This window comes from Falco punctatus (assembly GCF_963210335.1).
Source record: "Falco punctatus genome assembly, chromosome: 2".
Lineage (NCBI taxonomy): Eukaryota > Metazoa > Chordata > Aves > Falconiformes > Falconidae > Falco > Falco punctatus.
Genome location: NC_137581.1, coordinates 45,335,673 through 45,355,843, shown reverse-complemented (window position 1 = coordinate 45,355,843; position 20,171 = coordinate 45,335,673). Strand labels below are relative to the sequence as shown.

The following is a 20,171-nucleotide window of genomic DNA, read 5'->3' as shown; positions in this document are numbered from 1 at the left end:
TTTTCTTACACTTGCTCTTCAGAGAAAGGAGTGAAACAAGAAGTCTCACAAACGTTTGGTAGAATGCCTTGCACTACAGGTAGCGACTGAGAAAGGAAAAAGCACCACTTGTGCTAAGTCAAGAAATTGGTATCAAGAGTCTATCAGGTTCCTGAAGAAGAGCAGTAAAGAGTGATATAGAAAAAGACAATTTTGCAGAACCTTAAAAGAAATAAAAAGTTTCAGATGCATCCAACTGAAAGACCATGACAAACATAAAATAAGTCTAAGAGAATTAAATCGTTAGGGGTTTAACTATACAATTTCACTCAAGGAGTTACATGAAAGCCAAAGGAAAATGTACTAAAAGATGCAAGTTTACACAACAGCACATTAGGTAATATTTGGATTCAATAAATTTTAAAGGGGAAAAAGTGATGCAATTACTATTGCATTGGGTAGATAAGGTGCCTGTAATTTCCATTTTGAAGCATGGAGCATGCTTGGGCAAGTGTACTGTGTAGGCCTGTGAAAGGGATTTCAATCCTGGTTAAAATACTGTATTTAAAACAAAGACCACTGGAATGATGATCACAAGTTTCAGCAAGATTATTTCTGGCTTTTTCTCACAGAACAGCGATGTCTCTATTCACGCCCCATATACTACAGTGAGTTTACAGCTTACTTTAGATCAAGGTATCCCTTGTCCAGAATATTAAAAAGTAATTTTTCTGAGAAAGGTGCTGAAGGACTGTCTTAAGTGCTAACCCAAGAATGGACAAGAAGTTCATTTCCTAACCACTGCCTTATGTATTTTTCTACCACACTGTCATGGTAGACAACCTCTCTCAAGCTTATTAACTCTATGTCCCCAGCTATAGCTAGAATAAATAAGTGTCAGGTGAGGTACAATTCCAAGCTGCAAAACAGTAGTATCTGATTCTGAATAAGAGGTCAAGCAAGAAGGTGAAATTCAGAGAAAAGCTCTATCAATGGACCACAGAATCTGGATACAGATTATTTATACAAACACAAATCTCCCTTTAGATCCATAAGAAAGAGGGATTATTTAAGAGTATGTTGCTCTAAATAGGTATTTTCTGGTGTGTTTTTTTTTGGTTTTGGGTGGGGGTTTTTTGCATTTTTTTTAAAAGATACTTTAATGCAGAAAGTAAATGGCAGAAAAAAGAAGAGCATGTTTTCCAACTTGAGAAAAGTAGGGAAGAAAAAAGAATTAGGATATTCACTTCAGATATAAAAGGCAGCAAAATGATCCTAAGGCAAGCAGAGACACTAAACTAAAAGAACAGATGAGCCAGAAGAATAAGAAATCATTACAAGGATTGAGGGAAAGTCAACATTACTAATGAAAGAGATGTTACCTGTAGCTTAAAATTTGCCACACCTACTGCAATTTATCAGGATTACATAAAACATTTCAGGACAGGATTCTCAATACTATTTTTTTTTTCTATGTTTGTAACTCATCTGGAGACCTACTCTAAAAAGTTGTATTTGGTCTGGCTGAGATGGAGTTAAGTTTTCCCCACAACAGCCCTCATAGTGCTGTGCTTTGTATGGGTACCTAGAAAGGTGCTGCTCACACACCAGTGTTTCAGGTACTGCCGGAGCAGTGCTTGCACAGCATCAAGGCTGCCTCTCCAACATCCCCACACCACCACCACTAGGCTGGGGGTGAGCAAGATCTTGGGAGGGGACATAGCCAGGTCACATGATCAAAAGGATATTCCATATCATGAGGACTGCTCAGCAATTAAAGCTAAGAGAAAGAAGGCAGGAGGACATTCATTATTACGATGTTCACCTTCTGGAGCAACCATTACACATACTGAAGCTCTGCTTCCTGGGAAGTGGCTGAATATCACCCAATAACGGGAAGTAGAAAATAGCATCTTCTGTTTTCTGTGCGCAGCCTTTGCTTTATTAAGTTGTCTTCTTCTTGACCCATGAAGATTTTTTCCACCTTATTTTCTCCCCTGCTACCCAGCTGAGGGGGGAGAGTGATAAGAGTGGCTTGGTGGGCACCTGGCATCCAGCCGAGGTCAACCCACCACAAAAGACAAGGGAAGTTTTCAAACAGGAAAAGTGGTTTTACTTACAGAGCATAAATACAGTCTCCCATCATTAGGACTTTCACCCTTAATTTTGAGACATCCTGTTCCCCCTCCTCTGCCCTTAAAGTGCATAGATACCTTAATAAAAGCAATACTAGAACATTATCATACAACACTGAGACCAATAAGCCTCTTTGTACACCTAACAATGATCAGAGCTATACTAATAATACTTGTTGACGGGCATTGACAGGACAAAACTTGAAGGACAAGGTAGTATTTATTATCAAGCCAACTGAGACAGCTTTAATGCCCAAAATGCTGGGGGTTTTGCATATTAAGCTAATATACGTATAGTTTCTATGTTCTTGAATCTTCTTCAAAAAGTATGTTATATAAAAGTGTAAAGATAAGAACAACATTTCAGTTACTGATAAATATTAGACTATTTTATTCAGTGATAAATCTTTGCATACTGGACTTAGTTTTATCTCTAAGATGGAGACAGTCAGGATCTCAGGGGAGTTAATGACTATTATTTTAAAACTATTTTTAGTGGCAAGCTTCTGTTTTGCCAGATAGAGTTGTATTGAAGGCAACTTATTTTTTGAATGAATTTTTTGAATGTTTTCAAAGCAAAAGCTCACTGCTAATGGATGAGGAGTTGTTTTTAGAACTCGCAACTTGCCAACAGTTGTTTTCTAGTATAATCACAACAAATTATGCTGTAATGGCCATCCTTGGGTAAGTCATGGTTTATTTAGTGTTGAAGTAAACTCGGGGTCAATTAGTTTTTGTTCTAGGCGGGCACACTCAAGCTCAAGTATTCCTTACTAAGTCCTTTATAAACAACAAGCTTGTATAGATCAAATTCATACAAGATCCCAGTTTCAAATTACAGAAATATGATGTAGAATTTTCCAAGTTTTGCTAAATGAACAAAAAAGTCCCCAGGTAAAATGTCAGAGGGTTGCCAATGTTAATGGCATAAATTCTAAATGGAGACAAGAAGCATGAGGAGAACTCAGCTCTGTGCTAAACTCCATGCTTCCTCAATTCCTAAGGTATTCAACTAGCTCCAAATGGTAAGATCAAGAATGTTCCATAGTTCTGAAGACTACAAGAGAACTGGATACTCAATAATAACTATTACTATTCGCATAAAGAGAAAGGACTCTGGGAAAATGTCTCATCTTGAGATACTTATTAGGATAAAATATAAAAGCTATAAAGAAATAGAAGCATTTGGACACTAATTTTTAATAGCAATAAAACATTAAGAAGGACTTCCACATCTGGAAAGACAGATCCATATGAAAAAGGAAATTATTTGGAACACTGTCAGAATAGTTATTTCACCTCAGTAAAAAATTCACATACCTCAAATAAGAATTTCTAGCAACACAGGTGAAATATGATCATTACCAAAGAATGATAAAAACAAAATCACTGTCCCAATTTCGCATCCATTCACTTCTACATATGAAGATATTTGTGTGTGTACTAAATAAAAGTGTGATCACTCCTTAAAAGCAGGATGAACTACCACTAAACAACTCTTTCAGCTTAGTGTTTCTGATGGTGCTCATAGGACAGTTTAAAAATATTGGCTGTTCCATGCATGCAATTTTTTCATATTTCAAGATATATATTCACAATGTATTTCAAGATTTATTTGTGCCTTGTGAGTGAAGAAGGAAAAAAGTGTAAGTACGATATTTGATGACAAGCTTTTCTTATTCAAATGTCTTCACCTTCAACTAGAATGTATCTCTACAAACTGGATAGAGAAACAGATGTCAAGTGAGAAAGTAAACCAGCCCCTTGGGATTACAGGAAACATTTCATCTTTACTGAAATACCCAGGGACCATTAAGCAAGACTTAGAATGAAAGGAGACTAGGTTTAGGATATGAGAACATAAACCAGGTCTCAAACACAGAAGAAATAATATAACGTGACAAAGAATTAGAAGCCCCTTGGTTTAGCACATCCAAATGAAAGATCATGAAGATGAGGTGAAAAGAAGAGGCTGGAGGCGGAGCCTATGGCAAAAAAAAAAAAAAAAAAAAGCCACTTCATGAAAGGCAAACTCCATCTATGCTTTGAAAATGATTTGGCAAGTGTATTGAATCAAAAATACCTGAACAGCAAAGCATGGAGTGATGTACTTTTGCTGTCTGCCATTGCAGGGGGTGGGGTGGGGGGAGTGGGCAAGGAAGAAAAAAGAAATCCTAAGAATGGTTGAGAAAAGACCCCAACAAAAAATGATGCCTTGAAGACTGAAGTTACATGGCAGAAGGCCAGTCGTGTCAGAGTAAGAAAAGACTGAAGATGGACTACACTTACAACAGAATGAAGCCCAACAGATGGAAGGCGTATCAAGGGCCGCCAACGACGAAGACGGATTGACGGACTGGTAGCCTTTGCAGGACCTACATGATTACGTTTGGCCCAGGAGAGGGATGCAGAGTGACACAATGGTGAAGCCTTCGTTCTGCTGTGGCTAACCTGAGGCTGCGATGAGGATGGTGGTGAAGACAGCGAGGACGATGACGACTACATAAACATTAAAAAAGAACATACTTAGCCCACTTAAACTTGAAGTAACATACCTAAAAAGGCAACTGCAAAGATTGTCCACTATTATTATACTGTCCTTTAACTGATCAAATCACGCAGATAATAATCAAGAATGTGTTGAATTGGAATGAGAAGACAAAAGAACAATGAAAATAAGCAAAGACATGGTCCAAATCTGAAGTTTATCTTTATCTTTATTACTAGATACACTAGAGGTTATTCACACCCAGTGAACTTCACAATATGAAGACAAGTTAACTGACTCATTCAAGAGACAAATTGTTGGAAAGTGAGGAGGGAGGGGCTTTAAGTATTTGACAGAAGGAAGAGTTGAAAACAGAGTAATCAGTTCTGTTTACAGCTACAAAAACTGTGAACAACAGTTTGGTAATTTGGGAAAGCTAGGTTGTGCTACTCTGGGATTTTAAATGAATCCAGTAACTACTGTAACAGAACCCAGAGTTTCTTTACTGTTCTGTGTGTAACATAAAAGGAAAGCAAAGGAAAAGGGAAGCTTACCGTGGTGAAGTATGCAACTTCCTAAGTTTTTCACCTATTCTTCTAAAATAGCAGGCCAGTGGCAGTACTGCCATTAACACTCAGGATCCCTTTAGTATCCGTGGAAGCAGTAGGACTATGTTAAACCATTCAAATTGTTACTATTAGAAGAAAGACCACAGAAGTATTAAAAATGACTCTCAGCTGCAACTAAAAGTTACAGTAAATATATTCAGACCAGAAAGGACCATTGTGATGATTTAGTTTTGATCTTCTTCCCACACAGGCCACAGGACCAATCAAGTTCAAGTTTTGTTTGGATGAGAACATACAATACAAAAACAAACATTCAAGCATAACAATTTTTTTTTTACCACGGAAATATATCAGAACAAATCAAAATTTCAACTGATCCTGTCTATAGCTACAAAGACAGTAAGGACATATTCATACAGTTTACTGAATACATTAGTGCTAAATGAAAAGGCAATGTTTCTAGTCCTGCTTAATGATGATAAGAACATGAAACAATGGATTACATTAGTTCATCTGGCCACAATGTCAAACAGTGGCTCACCTTCAGATTACCATCCACCATTACCTTCCCCTTTCAGCACATATGAAAATGCCCAATATCATATTCAGTCTTTCAGAGAACCCCTCACCTTCTGCCAGGAAGCAAACTTTTATCTTTTAAAACTATTTACACAGATTTATTTAGCCTCCAAAAAATTTGTTTGAAGCTAGCCTAAAGGGCAATCCAGACTGTCCTATGTTGATGTTTTGTGCTTTACTATCTCTGGATCTTCCTACACTGCCTGTAGGTTTTGTGGTGTATTTTTATGTTGTCTTCCAGTCCCTCACTACAAAACAGACACCGAGGTGCTGGAGTGTCTCTGAAGAAGGGCAACAAAGCTCATGAAGGGTCTAGAGAACGAGTCCTATGAGGAGTCCCTGAGGGAATAAAGGTGGTTTAGCTTGGAGAACAGGAAGCTGAGGGGAGACCTTACTGTTCTTTAGAATCACCTGGGAGGAGGCTGTAGTGAGGCAGAGGTCCGTCTCTTCTCCCAAAGAGCAAGTGATAGGGCAAGAGGAAACTGCCTCAAGTTGCGCCAGAGGAGGTTTAGATTGGATATGAGGAAAACTTTCTTCACCAAAAGGGTTGTCAGGCATTGGAACAGGCTGGGCAGGGAAGTGGTTGAGTCCCCATCCCTGCAGGTATTTAAAAGACGTGTAGATGTGGCACTTGGGACATGGTTTAGCAGTGGACTTGGCAGTGCTAGGTTAACAGTTGGAATCAATGATCTTGAAGGTCTTTTCCAACCTAAATGATTCTATGTCACTGATAGAAGTTGTTTAACAGTACAGGTCTTAGAACCAATCTCTGCCGAGCCCCACTAGCAAATACACTTATCCATCAATGACACTGCACTTACCTACACTAAGACCTGCCAGATGCTTGTGAATCCGCTGAAGTTATGCAATCAGGATAGACAATGTGGTTCCTTACAATATGTCCCACATTGTGCATTCAATTGAATGATTCTAGTAGATTTCAAAAACCAAATATTAGCTAGCTTCTCTGAAAAAAAAAATTCACTCTTTTAAAATGCATAAGTGACAGACAAAACCATTTACTTTCTTTGTATTAATTTTGAAGCAATTAATCTTCTTTCCTGTTATTTTTTTTCCCTTTTCCTATCAGAAGTGGAACAACGAATTGGTTCTTTCTGCTTTTGTACTGTTGGCCTTAACGAACAAAGACAGGATAGGAATTCTTCATGAAAAGCAAGCATCAAGTACAGCTTACACAACTGTACAGTAGTACAACTGTAAAGCTCAAGAGATAAGCATGAAGTGCTACCAAGTCTCATAACCTGCCCAGAGAATAGGGTTTTCCATGTGTTTGGGTTTGTTGTTTTTTTCAGTTAGCTTCTGATTTTCAAGCATTCTGATCCATTCCTAAATCTCAGCAGCTTCGCATGTAAGAGTACAAAACCAGAAAACCTCCAGCCCCAAAATGTAACTGTATGAGAAAGAGGAATTTAGCAATGACAATACTTCTACGAGTCAGGGAAGCTTACAAATGTGTAATGGCCATTATAATTGATCTGTACTCCTGATAGTTTGGGTTTTTTTCCCAAATTCTTCACTTGATTTAAAATGAGACATTTTACATTTAGATAATATATCAGATGGCTTTAAAAACTATTTATTCTCAGTTTGTGTAACAAAATTCTGAAAAATGACTGATAAAACACTGCTGTTAGAAGTCCTCGCTGTCCACAGACCTCCCTGCGGAGGGAAGAACCTGTAAGTTTAGAACCTGCTGTGGGACTGAAATTTAAGAGCTTTGTTGACTAGACAGTTCACAATAAAAGGCAAGACACAGCACATTAAGTTTTACAATTTTGTAAGCTGCTGCTATCAAAACAGACAACATTATTGCAGATTCCAGGAAGACTAACATAGTAACGGCTTACTTAGAAATAGTTAAAAAAATGGAACTCAAAAGCTTGACAGTAGGAATTTACTCTGGCTTGGATGCATTCCATTGACTGGAAGCTGTTAAACTGTATACTTTTGCTCTGAAAATGCCCTGTCTTTTAACACTCCTAGTGTAATTACTGTGAAACTATTAATAAGACTTTGAATAATACCAAATTTAAGATTTATTTAACAGTACAGGGATGACCAGAATATTGATAGACTTTTTTTTTATAAAGCCTTTTTCACTTTTGTTGCCGGTCTCACCAAAATTCTTCACTTTTACCATTCTTAATGATTGCACTTCTTTGTTTCCTGGTTAATATTGCTAAAATAATGAGAATATATTAAAAACACCCCTTGCCTGAACGAGACCAGAAAAGACTAAGTTCTCAAAACTGAATTTATAATCCAGAATGCAGTTTAAGGCAACTAATATGTTAATCTTTCTAGGTCAGTGTTTGTCATCATTTTGAATTCCCTTCATTGAATTTTTATCCTTTATTTCCTGTTCTAGTGGGTCCCCTAGTGAGATCAACCAAGACAAAGAGAAACTTCCTCCCCACTGCAAATATACTTTGGCATTTGTAAGAGTGAAATTTCAATAGACAGTATATAGGAATTTTGGAAAAGCAAAGTTAAGACTGTCTAATTAACAAGGCTACGATAGCCATAAATGAAATTGCTTTAATAATAAGCACAAATTTAAGCTATAACTGAAGTTTTTTGCAATTGAATATTAAAAAAAATAAAATAATTACATGGCAACGTTAATATGAAATGAATGTTAAATACAAATCTCCAAATAAACAAAGTTGTGTGTTTCACATTTAATTTAAAATGCAGAAGACAAATCATGACTTGAGACACTATTCAAACAAGACTTATTAACAGCTAGAAACTGCAAAGAAGAGAGTGAGACTAACTTCACAAGATTAAAAGATCACAGGAGCATATTTCTGTGCTGAAAATTGTAGCAGGTCAAATATCTGAAGTGGTAAAACAAAAATCCTGAAATATAATTTAATGATATTGTCATATAAACTAGTAAGCACATTAAGTTTATGGCCTGTAATGCAAAAAATACATTATAAACAAGTTAAAAGCGTAATGGAATAGGTCCAAAAATAAAAATGCTGAGGCAATTATCATCTGCCCCAATCCAAAACTCATTCCAATACATAGCTGTTATTAAAACCTAGAGCCATTTAAACCTAAGATCTAAAAGAAACACCTATAAAATCTGTCAGGCATCAAGAGCTGTGCTTTTGCACATATCTAAAAGTGCAGAAGTTTGATAGTGCCAAATAGCTCATGACTTGGCTCATACCCAAACCTGTCAGGTTCTAGAAACAGGGATCTGTCTGCTCATCTTGTTTGGGGAACCCAATCCAGAAAAGTCCCTGTCCAATACATTGAAGACCTGACAGGACAAAGCAGCATCTGGTACTGCATTGAAATTTCTAATAAGAAATACTTATCACTGATTAACTTGCTAGCGTTTACAAAAAGTCACCTTTCTGGAAGCTCAGGTTCAGGGCATCCTCTCAGTGGAAAGTTCATGCCCAAGCCACCTTCCTCGAAGGAAGCTTCCCTGTCTATCAGCTGACAAATTATAGCTGGGACTGGGGCTTTCTTCTTTCCTTTACTTTGAGGTTGTGTCACTGTGTAGAAAGAAATGCTGGCTGCACTGGGACAGAGATCAAACGAACTTTAAGTGCATACCAACATCACTGGAAACCTGGGATACAATACTTTTAGTCCTGGTCTTTGTTTCTTATGCACAGCCTGGGATCAGAGGCCCAGCCACACGTCCTGCACCTGCTCAGTTGAGTCAGTCCAAAAGCATGCAGTAATTCCTCCCAACAAACTGTTTGTGGCCTTGTTACACAGTTCCCATACTGTAAGCCCTGTAGTAGAGGTGGGAGAATGTTGAAGCGACAGTAAGAAGTGCAACTTCTACAGCCAAACGGGCAATACTAGAGTTATTACAGCTTTAAGATTATACTCAGGGAGGATGTACTTAATAGCTATCATTTTCCCCCACCACCTCTTGAGGCTTTTTCTATTTTGCTTAAGTAATTACTCATTACTGAATTAAACACAAAGTTTTAAAGGGTCTGTATTACAGTTTAAAGTGTAATAGCTTTTTTCTTCCTTAGAAGTCATTATCCTTAGTGGGTTTTTTAACTGCAAATTAAACCTATGCATCACACTATCTGAAAAAAAACCTCTTCCTTCTCCTTCTCACGCAAGTGTTTTTAATCTTTTAACTACATTTCAAGCCTGTTTTGGTGGTGGTGGTGAAATCTTGAGAGACATTAAGTTCCTTCAGTCTTTTATAAGAAGATAAGCAGCCAGACAGGAAGAGGAGCCTGACAAAGGAAGTATTCCACAGAGGCAGAAGCTGCTTCGTGAGCTCATCTCCAACAGTACATCACAGAATTCACACAAATGAGAGACATTATGAATATTTCAACTGCAAGAAAAGCCTTGTTCCTAACTTGAACTTCCTTACATGTAACGAAAGCCTGTACCACAAGCAAACTCGCAGGAAGTTAAGGTCCTCACAGACCTCCTTGCTTTGTCAATGTTACAATTATCAGCATTAATATATATTGAAACTGAGACTACAGTTTAAAAATTGGATTGGACTATATCTTACTATCTGATCAACTTCTGTACCAGTACATTTAATTAGTGTTTCTGCAGCTGGTAAAAAGAAAATCTTTACAGTATTCTCCATGTCAGTTTAATCCATGATTAGGAATAGACATTATCCCCAAAGTTATTACTTTGCTAGACAGATGGGTAAAGACAGAGCTTAAAGACAAGAAAAATGGTCAGATCAGAGCACCACCCCCCCAAAAAAAAAAAATCTTTCCAAAATCAGTGATAATTTACCTTTTACTGAAGACCTAAATTTAAGTTCTATGGCCTATGTTAGGCAAAAGTCAAGCTAGATTATCACAATGGTGACTTCTGTGATCAAAAATTAGTGGAATTACAAAAAAGAAAATTCCAAAGGTTAGGGAGCTCTGCAAAATCTAAATTAACTAGGTTCTTTCAAATATTTTTTCATCTGCAAGGGTTTTTTTTCTTAAATAAATTGAACAGCATTGTTGCACATCCCATTACCATATTTTTAGAGTGCTTCCTCAAGCAAAGTTGGTTCATGCAACAATTCTCTGAATAGTTTTAGCCTACTGCCTACCTTCAGTCGTACTGGTAAAATGTTGGGAGTCTTAAGGATCTTAAGTTCTTACGTTTTTTTCCCCCCAAATTAGTGGCTGGATAAAGAAAATAAAAAAAAAAAATAAAAAAAAAATAAAAAAAAGAGCACAAAATCAGTTTCTCTTCTGCCTGAGGGAAACAGGTTGAGTGTGAACTCCACCATCACCTGTCATGATCAGCCTGCTAAAACGCCACTGAGCAAACACATGGCTAAAGCCTGCTGCTTTCTGTCTCTTACACAGATAGTGCAAGAACAGCACCGCCAGCATTATGGATTGCAGAGATGCAAAAACAAACCAACCAACCAAAAAACAAACAAAAAACCCCACTTATGGCAGTTGATTGGTAGAGAAGTTGGAAGCAAAACTGTAGAAACATTTTGTTACTTCACGTGTTATTTATTATATACTTATTTAAATTCATGGACTGCTTTATGGGTGCGAATATCCTCTATAGTTATGTTTCATCCTAGGAATCAGAGTTCCTTCATGCAGATTTTACGGTTAAGCATAAACCCAGAACAACAATTCGGAGCAGTACTGTATTAATATCTTACTAGTTATTTGCTCATTGAAGTACAGAAATCAGATTGTTGCATGTCTCTGAAACACTGGTATGTTAAATAACACAGCAATGCAATGAGTCAAAGACTAACCAAGTATGATTCCCAAAACACATGATTCTAGTAAGCTCATTTTTACACTTTCACTGCATAGGCTGCAAAAGAGAAAAAAGGTATAGCTAATAGTTTTAGGCAACTTCCTTGCCTTTACAGAAGAGATTACCTGTTTGTTCTGTAATGCTAAGCTAAACAAAAATCATCTTAGAAACAGTTATATAATTGATTTTATATTCTCCCAAGATGCAAATGTTTCTTTACAAGACTAGGCATTATTCAGAAGAAACACTAAGGAATATGGGCTATTTAAGAAAAAAATCCCACCATATGTTCTTGTCAGGAGTGAAAGGGAAGCTCTTTTATGTTTCTTCCCTAACGATAAATTGTAATGCCCCAGGGAACCAGAGATCTTTGAAAGTTCAAGTTTTATAGCAGTTGAGAACAGAGTGCATTGACTCTACGTAGTTCTTGCCAATGTTAATGACTGTTACTGTGATCAAAGCCTAACTTGGCGCATTCCAAGCAAGATTATAGTTCTCAAGGCACACTAAACAAGTTTACAGACTACAGTTTGCAGTTATGGTTTGAGTTAAGGAAGAAATCAAGCTGTGGTAGCTTTCTTAGTAGCTGCCAACTTCAATCCATGTTAAAAATATTCCTGATCATACTTGTGAACAAAAAGTACATCTAAGTAAATATACTGATGTGCACAAGTATTTCATTTTTTTGTGAACATCTAAGGCCAGTTCTTCCTTATGACTTTTATACTGACAGAGTCAAATACCAGTTTTTATTTTCAAAGGCTAATTTTTCCACCACTGATCTTTTGATAGAGGTCTAATGAGGTACAAGAATGTTGTTTTCATTTGAAGCAGCAGCTCAGATGCAGTACCTCAGTCTTCTCAGTTCTGAGCCTCATTTAGCCCAATGTATAGTTCTAGTACCCAAAGCCGTCAGTTGGTAAATAGACATACGAACTCAAAAAACCCCAAACAAAACAACGAAATAAACAGGAAAAGTTACAGAACCAGAGGTAGTATTTTCTGTGCTCCCTGAAATGGTTGATATATTTTATATTCCAGTTCTGGTTTCCTCTCTCTTCCATATTAACTAGTAACTGAAACACTGTAGGTTAAACTTCATTTCATTGGACATTCTTAATAACTTCTAAGGAAGAGGAAAGAAAACACAGGTATTTGAGAGCTCCTAAGTTTCTCCTAATAATTTAGGCCACAAACAAAATCAAAAACTCTTATTACACTCTAACCAATATCTAACACAGGTATTTCACGTGGCCATTTCACTTGTATTTATGTGATTGATTGAAACATTATTTTGAGCTATGCTGTAATAACCTTTAAAGAACTAAACTTCCCAAAGACCACAAATCACATTCTGCTAAGCAGTAATGCATAAACCATGCTAAAACTCCCCTGTCCAAAAAAATTTCAACCTCAAACAAAAGTGGTTCCATATGCCGCAAGTACCACAAGACATAATAAAAAGTTTGCTCTATCATTTGAACTTTATAACAGAGTGATATGGAAAGCTATTTGTCAGCAGTTAGTGATACCTTGATGTTGCACGAACTGCCTGCCAATTACTTCACACCACAGCTATTTGAGTATTTGCTGTCCACAGAAGCAAAAGCTGATCTAAGTCTAGTCTGTTAAGCCTTCTCTCTTCCCAGGAGTGTGCTTCTAACACAGTTGTGCCAGTGTTAGCTCTTACAAGGCTATAGGATGAGCTCTTTTAGGAAGCTGTTTAGGAAGCTGATGGAAGGCAGCAGGTACTGTAGGTAATCTAACAATCCAGAATGACTTCAACAGACACACATAGCTGGCTAAAACTTCAGATGTCATTACCAGAACATTACTTGAACAACAGTCAAGCATGTTAAAGCATTTAGAAATGCAGAAATTGAATAAAGATTATTCTCTAGATCTGATTTCTTGACCAAAGGCCAATTAAAGCTTGCCATCTTCCTCACTGTAGAACTGAGCTGTAACGAAGTACAGTTGCAAAGCAGTGGATGTGCATGTCAGTAATATGAGAGCACAACAAAAATATCTTGCTACTCACATTATTATATTCACATATTAAAAAGGTCATTTAGTTCAAGAATCAAACAGATAATATTTTCTACCTGGTATAACTTCCCTCAAGCTATCGTAGCATAGCATTGTTTGAATGAAAATTTCCACTGGTTTATTTCTAAGCGTGCCTTTCCATTTTCCTCCTTTCCTACTCTCTCAGAAAACTATACAGTAACTTTTTATTATTAACAAAAATTAGTAGGCAGAATAGGGAAGAAGCTTCTTCCCTAACTCCAAATTCAAAGCTGGTATTTGCTCTGCAAAAGACTCCAGATGTGGAAGTCTCTCTTATGCAATGACACATTTTCCTTTTTTAAAGAAAACTCTCCCCTCAGATTTCCTCATCTGTTACTTGAAAATAGTTAACTATGATTGTTTTGAAATAAGGCAACCCAAGATAGTAATACAAAAAAAGTTAGATATAAAACTGACCCTGATCAGTGCTATTAATTGCTGCTTCTCCTCTCTGAGATTTTGCCACCATTTCTTTGTTAATAATCACTGTAGGTTAGACAGCTAATGCAGATGGTCTAGCATCCACAAACTATTGTGTCTTCAATATTTTTGAAGGATGGTGTTTTTTCAGGTTTTTGTTTTGTTTTTTTATAAGAGGGTAGTCAAGACGATGTGTGGTACCACAGTTTTTAGGAGTTCAAGAACTGCTGAATGAGGCAAAGGAAGAACGAAAAGGAAAAAAAAAAAAGCAAAACAAAACCAGAAAAGCTCAAACACTGCTCAGTATGAAGCAATAATATAAGGACCAGCTTAAAAGTGCAGTTCTGCAAAGAAACAGGTTATATTTTCCACATCTTCAGACATCCTAGGTATTACAAACAAAAGTATATGCTCAGCAGAAGACTCATGAAAGAATAAAGAGGGTCTTGAGTAGCTGGCAATTATTCTTGTTCTCAGCAATAGCTGTCTTTCAGGAGCTATCACACAGAAAGAGCAGCGAGCTGGATCCATGAAGCTTTATTGTAAAGACCTAGGTCCTTTATTTGGCAGCTTTGGATATGAAGTACTTGTCACTTGAGAAAGTGTAAGCTTCAGCAGCATAAAGTTTAACAGAAAGACTGTTACAGGAGTCTTACATCAATTGGCATCATTATGGTACTGGAATATGGGACCAGAATCAAACCACCCTTGAAACCAACACCACTCCTGTGGAATTATTCCCAGACCTTGCTACCAAATTAATTTTAAATAGACCTACCTTTTTTTTTTTTTTTTTTTTAAACACATAAAAGTACCCATAAGACTGCTTTATCTATTTAGTTGCCTCACTGTAGCAGAAAAAGCGAGCCATGGAGCCACAGAATCCAGGAGTCTTAACACAGAACTTGAATCAAACCTGGTACAAAACCTGACCTGAAGGAGTAAGACCAAATTTACAACCCTTTGAATTTGCAAGCCTGAGATGAAATAGCAAAATGAAAACTGCTTAACTGTTTTTAAAATGTAATCTCTTTGAAAGAACAAAAAAAATTCTCTATTTTTTAAGAAATATGTTTTAAAAAAATTCACTAAACTTCATTAAAAATCTCACATCCTCCCCAAAACACTCACTTCTATTCCAGTCTATAGATAGCCTGTAAAAGTTTTAAATGCAATACCAGAAGTTATATAAAATGGCTACGAACACAAACTTTTTTTTGTTTGTGGGTTTTGTTGGTTGTTTGTGAGCTTTTTGTTGTTGTGTTTTAAACTAGGCAAATTAATCACAGCTATCAAACTTGGGAAGCCTGTTAAAGCTAAAGCACCCCACTCTATAGCTGTCAGCTTCAAACCCTTTGCTTAGCAATTCATCTTAATGCTTCATCTCAATAGATTGCACAGTAATGATAAATCCCAAAAGCAAACTGTTCACCATAACTCCTCTCTTCCAGCAATCACTAACTAGAATGTAGAATCTAGCAGGCCACTAATACTGAAGTTACACAAGCAATATCTTGCCAAATAATTATTTTTTTCCCCAAATAGAATTCTTCAAAAACGTAAGAAATTAAACAAAATAAAATATCTGATTATAGACTATCCTAAACCAGAAACAAATCTTACCCACCAGACAAGATAAATAGATGGAATGCACAGATACTAGAAAGATAGCATTGCTTTGCTCTATTATTTCTAACTTTTTTTATTCCTAAATAGACTTGCTTTATTTTAAGGTTTGAAATACTCACATACATGGAACAGAAACAAAAGCAGAAAATCCAGAGCATATCGTAAAAATCAAATAGCCATTGAGATGATAAAAAAAAAGCTTGTGAAGACTCAGAAAGACTGTCAGCAATCAACAAATCAAGGCTTTACTTAGAAGCCTTAAAGGCAGCATCCTCAAATATCTGAGAAATCAGAGCCACTCCACCCCCCGAAAAAAAAAGCATTATCAGAAGAGAACCTTTCTACATCTCAAAATTCCAGAAAATCTCAATGGTGTGATGGTGTGTTTTGCATGGTAGAACGAAGAGAATGGAATCCTGAAAGCAGTTACAAAGTTTCTTAACCAAATCAGCAAAGCTGACTGCCATATATCCCACTTTTGGAAGTTATTCTAATACAGTTGAGCTTAAGAAATGTTTTCAAAAGTATCTGAGTGGACAGTAGTATGCAATACCTATCTAAGGGGACAGAACTACCTACAGAGCAGGCTATTCTTGGGAAGAATGTAAGCCAAGTTAATCATCCCAAGAAAGACCTGCATGTTTTCTTAATCTTTAATTCTGTAGGAGACCTGGAAAGGACTTTTTGCTTGCAAAGCTACAGCACTTGCTACTGAGCAACTTTACTCAAAGGGAAGATTTCTATGCAAAACACTCTAGCTATCCTGGGGGGTGGGGGGGGTGAGGGTTGGGTGTCATGGGGAAAACAAAACCCCAGCAGAGTCATAGGAAGGCAAACATGTTCCCTTCCAGTGCTCTGAAAGGAAGTTTAAACTCTCAGGAAAGTAATCATAACAATAACGGATATGCAGGAATTATGGGATTCTCTCCTCTCGTGCTCCAAAGGTGCTACAAGTTATGAACTTACCCTGCAGGACAAGTCTACATCCTTGTAGGACCTGCATATGCTAACTTTAGCATCTTTAAGGACATGCTGTTCATCAGCTCCTTCACCAGTACATTAAGATGCATATAGCAACATTTAAAATGTACCACTGGAAGGAAAAAACTAGGATATTAACTCACTCCAACACTCAATTACACTTCTCGGCATATTCATGTTTCAGATTTTGTGTTGCTTAAGAAGAACTGTACTTTAAAGTAAAACAATTCCTCCTGTACAGAGGAAAGGGGAGGCTGCGCTGCCCGTTTAACTACACTATGGTAGGACAGATCTTCAGGCAATTAGATGTTCCAGTAAGGTAGCTTGTTTATTTCTTCCCTTCTTGGTTGACGGTTCAGAAGTATTCTGAAAAATGGTCCTAAGGCATGTACTTAACCATTGTAGTATTTCAGCTTTTGGAAACACAAATACAGGAAGAAGTTATTTTACCAGTCTAAGGAATATCCATATTGAATTACTTCCAGATTAAATTATGCAAAATGTAATAATAAATATTTGGCAAGGAAACTACTTATTTAATGTGTCTTTAGACACGGTTGCTAGGACAATCTTGTAAATTTTTATTATGAAAAAAGTCTTCATATTTCCACGTAATTATTAATCTTTTGTACTGTGGTTATCTTGATCAGGAAACAAATTAACTTGTGGAAGCTCAAGAAGTTAACTGTCGCTTGTTAGGGTATTCCATCATCACTTAGATGCTTCCCGACTCTACAAAGACTCTCAGGAACTACAAAGCCCTTGCACTTCTTTCCCAATCATTCCATAATTTCTGCCAGAAGAATGCAGAGACAAACCATGCTCTGGATGAATGTCACAGTACATCAGAAGAGCTAAAGAAATTCTTCCTAAGTTCCTTTCTTATGAAAGAGAAAATATTCAGTCTTCAGCAATTTGTGGGAATAATCTCCATAGCCTCTCTCATACTGAGCTTGCCAAGAATATCTATAAAAGGACTCATTTGTAAAGAAAACAGACCAGATTTTTTTTAGTCTCTCTCACTTAGAAAAAGAAGAGAAATGCAGTTTTGTTCTGGTATTTGTTCTTGCATTATAAAACTTTGATTAATTTAGAGAAAAAGATAAGAAAAAAGAGTGGTGGTGTTTTTAATGAAAGTATCACAAAGACAGTTCAGTATCTAACCGAAATGGTTAAAACAATCCTCTTAATTTTAATTTCCAGACGATGGGGCAAGAGGGAGCAGAAAGGATTGCTTTGCTTTCTCCTGCATTGTTCAGAAGACACGGCACAAGCCATAAGAGGAAAGAAAACCCTACCTTCTGTACTTAAAAAAAAAAAAAGAAAAGTGGATGAGCCACTGGAGTCACAGTCAAACAAAGGAGGGTTCCTCTCTTTTTCAAACAAAGCAGTGCTAGTGACAGTCTAATCAATTTTCTTTCTGTGGAACAGATACTGAAATCTGAACCAGGAAGATGGAAAACTGAGTTACTACAACTGAAGCAGAAGAATGTTGAATGTGAAAATTATATTTATGTTAAGGTTTTTTGTTGGGTTTGGAATTGAGTTTTGGTTTTGTGGGATTTTGGGGGGTGGGGGTGGTGTTTGGTTTTTTTAAATATATCACCCAATCTGTTGGGGGAAAAAAGCTTGTAAATACGTGTATTAGTGAGAATTTATTTGAGTTAGTATTTGTATACAAAAAAAACACATACACAATGGCAAACCAAGTGTTGTACTATTTCTTTTCCTGAAGTAGAACTTTCCAGACTTGTAAAATGCTTGTTCCACTTGTGTGATTACTATAGATCTTGCAGTCTTACCTACTAATTTGCAACATCAAAACCTCAACTTTCATTAAAAACACTATTGCTGGCTGAATTACTCTGAAAAGATGACACGTTACACAAAAGCTTAAAATACCCCCAACCCACCACCAGCTTCAAGTCTGGTTCCCCGCCCCAACAATGCCACTTGATTTTGTGGCCTGATTTTTGACTAATGACACAATACTGCAAACCAAGCAATAGTCTCCATTTTACTGTAAACTTTTAATATATGACTCATTTCAATTACAGTCAACTCAAAGCAGTTATTAACAAAGATAGGGTTTTTTTAAAAAAAGGAATACCTCAGTCTGACCTTCATGGGCACTGGATTCATGAGTGACACGAATAGCCTAAAATTAAAACATATTTCAATCAGACTTTAAATGAGAGATTTTAAGTGTTTTAAGAATCACTGTATGCTCTTAATTTTATTAAATGCCATAAATGTAACTATTTTTGTTCCATGCTTATAATAAAAAAAAGTCCCCTTCTAAGGATCTTGGAAGCCCAGTATTTCAGTTTCATCACAGTCAATTCAAATCAAATACCTAACAGTTTGTAATGGCACTTTTACACATAGAAAACACCACAGGCAAGTGTTTTGGAGATATATGTATCACTTTGTGAGCAGACAAAATACTTTAAATAGAAGCTCTGATCAAACATCATGTCCAACACTTCTACTGAAAATGTCATCAAACCACTACTGTTTATATTTGTTACTACTTCCCTCAGCCACATGTTAACACCCTTACTCCGGAGCACTTCATAATAAGCTTCAATTGAACTCAGAACATAGAAACTCTCATTTTAAGAGATCATCATTACCATCAGAAGCAGCAACACTGGTCTCCGCTTCTACCACTGGCCAGATGTTTCTGCTGCATCTTTTCAAACAGCACTAACAATCTGGCTAACCACACTTTTACCTAGCTCATCTAATTGCTTGGCTTAGCAGGGAAAGGAGATTATATTTCATCCAAATCAGCTCTTTGTGTGCCCCAAACTGTTAGAACCAAAAGAGAGATAACTAGAAGGCACAAATGAAAGGTGGCAGCAGAAGGACCATCCCTTCAGCAGCTGGCCCAGATCAACTTAAAATGCCCATTAAACTGCATCCTGAACCCACCAAAAAGATCAAACGCCTGTCACCCATTTCAAAGTAATTTTAAAGTAAGCCAGGGAATTAACATGGATGAGGGAACATTGACAAAGTCCATTCTGCTGGCAGGCAGGAATACTTTAAAACCCACCAACGCAGGGCTTTCTTTGTAGCAACTGTCTGATCACAAGCTCACATGTAAAAATCAAATTGTTCAAGTGCTTCTTCACTGGATTAAGTCCTAAGGACAGCACCGGCTCATACAAGTAATTCTTATACCATTTTAAATAAAAGTAAAACCACATGATACTAACTTCATAAGTTTCTAGATATTTGGCCCTCTCTTCAGGAGTCATAGATAATGAATCTTCTAGGAACTTTTTCAGTGAAGAATTAGTTTCTTAAAAAAAAACAAACACACCAAAAGAGACATCATTAGAGTCACACTTTAACTCCAACTTCATTCAAAGCTTATAGAATGCTTACATCCAATGAAAGGTTTAAAGAAGTAATTACATTGTATCTTTAAGACACTGAAGGCTGACTGCAAAAGGAATTGCTACCTGCGGCAGTTCACAATGTTTTGAGTTCTTTAGTTCATGTATTAGTATGGAATATAGTTTTTATAATTATAGGTCAAAATGT

The 20,171-nt window shown here is 36.8% G+C and overlaps 1 protein-coding gene across 1 annotated transcript in view; it reads right to left on the bottom strand.

The window, feature by feature from the left end:
* The window catches only part of UCHL3 (ubiquitin C-terminal hydrolase L3), a 45,735-nt gene that overhangs the window by 8,890 nt on the left and 16,674 nt on the right, over positions 1-20,171 (bottom strand). The window contains exons 5-6 of the mRNA XM_080374434.1: positions 19,841-19,926; positions 18,727-18,774 (exon numbers count right to left, since the gene is read on the bottom strand). Coding sequence (XP_080230560.1) covers positions 18,727-18,774; positions 19,841-19,926 — 134 coding nt within the window. The remainder of the gene's footprint in view (positions 1-18,726; positions 18,775-19,840; positions 19,927-20,171) is intronic.